We start from the raw sequence: 4,215 nt of genomic DNA, 5'->3' as shown, positions 1-4,215 counted from the left end.
AACTGCTTTTGAAAGGCTGTGGCAACACAGTTGAAGCAAATGCTTCTGAAAGCTTTCAGTAGCATTTTTTCAATTTACAAAATGTGAAAACATCTTTCAGTTGGTAAAAAAAATAGGCTAATATATAAACATTTTTAAAAAATTCTTTTGTGAAGGAATGTAGCGAAATTACCCAGGCTCATACCCATTCACTCCTCAGATACTGATAGCTATCTCCTTTTCACACAAACCTCTCTATATTAACCCAGAGAAATACATCCATGGCCAGCTGGCCCAAGCAGAATAGTCATTCAGCTTTCCCAAATTTAATCTACCATAAATTACCATTTGGACAGCATTATAAAGAAATTGAAGCATACAAGGAATAAACTATAATTTCTTTTTATATCAAAATGTACTCTTTAAAATGTGTTTGGCACAGTACTAAATCATAGTTTATACTAAATATTGCAGGATACAATAAAACCCTGGAGTTAACTTGTGTTTACACCCTTTAAGGGGTAAAAATAAAAAGATACCAATTATTCAGGTCAGCCTATACAAACTGTATAAACAATATTTTATGTCTTGTTTTGAAAACCGCTAATATAGTAAATTTTACATAAAATAATGCAAAATAATATAAATTGATTTAAACAGGTCTTTACAGCAAGAAATCCAAATGGAAACAAAGTAACAAAGAGAAGTAAAAAAATTTATTGCAGTATTTGTTCCACCAGATTTGCTGGGGACTCCTTTTCTCGTATTATTTCAGGATGACCTAATACAACAAAATCTACATTTACAAAAACTGCTCCTGCCGATAGGTCATAGATACTGCATGCTTTTCATTTCTTGTCTTGTCTGGTCTTGTCTTGTCATCTATTTATTTTTCTTCAACATAATAAATTATATATCCAGGACATTCTGCCATTTTACAGCCTGGAAAAACGATGCTTCCTTGGAAACTGGACTAAGCTAAAGAAAGCCATCCGCTGCTAGGTTAAACTCCAAGAACACTTTATTAAGAACATTAACAGACTAATTTCCAACATTCACTTTTTAATTTTTTTAAACAGAAAGGTTTTTTTTCAAGATATAAACAATTTTTTGTTAAGCTATAATACAGTGGGAGTAAAAATGAACTGAGAAGTTTCTGCTGCACAACAGCGAAGGAAGCTCCCACATAAATGTTTACCAAACATTTCCTTTTTTCCTGTGTTCCAGGTTCCATTCTTACTCTTCATTTAACTGATTTTTTTTTTTTTGCCAGAAAGTTGATATTTCAAGTTTTTCTGTTATTTCAATTCCTGTAAATTTGGCTGCATATACAAATTAATTAGCTGGAAGTTCCATCCTTGGCAGCATACAGCAATCGTAAAGTCTGAACAACTTTATTAGTCAGTTTATTAGCACTTGTTAGAGCAATTTTTTTGTAAATAATGTCTGACTCTTTAATAGTGTCTACCCAAGGCACCAGTTTGCGGCCATCACGGCGCTTAGCCTCAGTCCAGGAGCCACTGTAGGAGCCTGCCATCCACTGAACACTGAAGCCATTGCTGGTTTTCTGTACTACTCTTGCAATTTGTGGTCGGTCTTTGTACTTTGGACAGCAAATAGCGATGACATCCATGACATCAACACTTTCATTCATCTGTGCTGCCAACTCCGTAGAGTCTGAATTTCGTTTTGACCTTTTCAATGACTAAAACATTGGGGGGAAAAAAGACCAAGTGTTACACAAAAGAACTTCAGTAAAATTATTGCTTTTATTGCTTTTAATCCCTTGACGCCGGGAGTTGGGATTTCCCGGCACACATTCCATTGCCGGCAATGAGACGCACCGTGACCGCCAGCGCCAAGGGGTTAACATATCCTTGTAAAACCACATACTCTTAATTTGTACCCGTGTCTTTATCTCTTATTGATATATAAAATTATATACACACGAATCATAAAGCTACATAAAATCTTGGCAACAATAAAAAGAATAACACACAGTACATTCCAAAGGAAAATTAATAACTTTTTATATGGGATAAATCTTATTTTCTAGTTATTTGTGTTTTTTTAATTGTCTTTTCTGTTAAACTTTCTACAAAAGCTGTATAAATGGTTAAGTAGAGAATCTCTATCAACAAAATGCTTTCTTTCATGTGGATTACATTACTTGGTGTACATTTAATATAATAGACTGACATTTATAAGCACATAAAAATCATTTTACGTAATACGCTGCGAAATACGTTGACTCCTCCTCCGCCTCACCCCTGAAGTGCCTCCTCCTCTATCCTCCCCATCACTTTCATCGTCCTCTGTCTCAGCTGCATTGTTTTTAGGGCTGCCTCCTCCAAGCAGCGAGGTAATTGCTTTGTTCCGAGCATTTGTGCTAGCTGACACCTCCCCATCTTCTTCCTCTTCATCAGGATCCAAATGTTCCATAAGGAGCTTGAACTATAAAACAAAACAACAGATCAGTCCACATTTTAACTTTAAAAACAGACATTCATATCACATAGCATATTAAATAAAAAGCAAATTAAAAGAAAAAGAAACAGGATAAAACAAAAGGCAGACAACTTCAAGCTTCAACAGCATGTGTTTTGTTCTACAAACTTTTTACTTTCATTTTCTACTAGATATGTACAAGCTTTCTTCCTGTGTTTTCAAAATTGCAAGTTTTCTCTAGTTAATATTTTAAAGAATTGGGGGGGGAAGAAAAAAAAAGAAAAATACACTAGATCTATTCTCGATTTCTATGATGGAAACAGTTGGGGATAAAGTGAACAAGTTATATAGTAGAGGTATTTAAGATGGATACCAGAAATTAGAAAATACTCTGTAAAGATCAATATATTTTACTTGAAATTAATTTTTATTGTGTTCAACTACTTCAAGTTTATACTGTGTTACCTAGTTTGAAAGGATTTCAGATTTTCTGCAAAGCAACTTTACTTACATCTAAGTACTGTTTTACTATACTCCTCTTCACTTCTTCAGTGATCTTGGAATTAGCCATATCACTCCGTAGAAAATCCAGAGTTTGTTTTGGATGGAAATGAACTCCTGTCTTCCTGTTTATCGCTTTATCATAAACTTTTGCAGATTCTGATGGAGAATATTTCTGAATTTTACTGTTTAAAGAAAACAAAAGGGAAGAGCTTTTAAGAAAAGCTCAAAGGAATTTCAAGGAAAATATTTTTAAGTCTTCAATGTAAGTATTTATATTTAATCTTTCCATATACAATATACATCCTGGTAAGAAATTAAATTGCTTTTTCAAAGCCAAAGTTTCACTTCATTCAACATACATTTATGATTTTTCTCTTATACAAATCTATTGCTTAAACAATTATTAACAATCAACTAAAAAAAACCCCCAACCAACTTCAAAACTTAATCCTTACAAAGAACTCACTATATAACAAGATAGCCTATTATCTAAATATTCTTACCTATCAGAGAATCCACAGAGGTTCTTTAAATGCTGTTTCAGCATCAAAAGTAATAGTATGCCTTGGGAGACATTTGCAAATTCAATTAAAGGAGCTGAATTTTCTGGTAAACATTTCATTACAGCATTTATATCATTTTCTTCATCAGAATCTGAATCAGAGTCTGCTCGTTTCCGTAACCTCCGAGGCTTAGAAGCTTCCTCCTCACTTTCACTACCGCTGTTACTGTCACTCTCAGTCTCCTCATCTGATGAAGGCTTTCTTTCCTTTTTTTTGTCTTTCACCATAGACTGTGAGACAGGGAAGTTAACACACATTCCAAAATTAGGTTAAGTAGCATCATGTACATTTCTAAAAAATATTTCGAGAATAATTATTGGCTTAAATTAGGGAGAATTCCCTGAACAATGTTATGAATTAATAACTTGATATTAAAAGATTAAAATTATTTATGTCAAAAAGACACTGAATTAAAACCCAAGGAGCACTGAAAAATTGATCCATACTCCACATTTTTTTGGAAAGTTACAGAAGGACCTGAAGCAATAAATACTCCACTGACATTCTTAAAAAGACTTGTCCTGGTTTGAGCCAGGATGAAGCCAATTTACCTTTTTACTGATTTTTTTTTTCCTTCACCAATCTTTCTTTTAACTAGTAACAGTGTGTTCTAGCTAGAGCTGATAAGACACCGGAATGTTTTTGTAACTGCTGGGTCTTCAAGGTTGCATCTTTACTCTGCCGGCTCAGACACTACAAGGAGACCTATGACCCCCCCCCC

At 34.0% G+C, this 4,215-nt stretch overlaps 1 protein-coding gene across 1 annotated transcript in view; it reads right to left on the bottom strand.

Moving 5' to 3' along the window:
- Positions 1-365: 365 nt before the first annotated feature.
- Positions 366-4,215, bottom strand: part of LOC104388431 (nipped-B-like protein) — a gene marked incomplete at its 5' end in the record, with an annotated part of 16,702 nt that continues 12,852 nt past the window's right edge. The window contains 4 exons of the mRNA XM_009997294.1: positions 366-1,684; positions 2,248-2,433; positions 2,939-3,113; positions 3,435-3,724. Of these exons, the coding sequence (XP_009995596.1) occupies positions 1,319-1,684; positions 2,248-2,433; positions 2,939-3,113; positions 3,435-3,724 (1,017 nt within the window). The remainder of the gene's footprint in view (positions 1,685-2,247; positions 2,434-2,938; positions 3,114-3,434; positions 3,725-4,215) is intronic.

This window comes from Chaetura pelagica, unplaced genomic scaffold (genome assembly GCF_000747805.2).
Source record: "Chaetura pelagica isolate M959 unplaced genomic scaffold, ChaPel_1.0 scaffold994, whole genome shotgun sequence".
Classification (NCBI taxonomy): domain Eukaryota; kingdom Metazoa; phylum Chordata; class Aves; order Apodiformes; family Apodidae; genus Chaetura; species Chaetura pelagica.
Note: the sequence above shows the minus strand (reverse complement) of the source record. Positions and strands in the feature narration are given on the sequence as shown.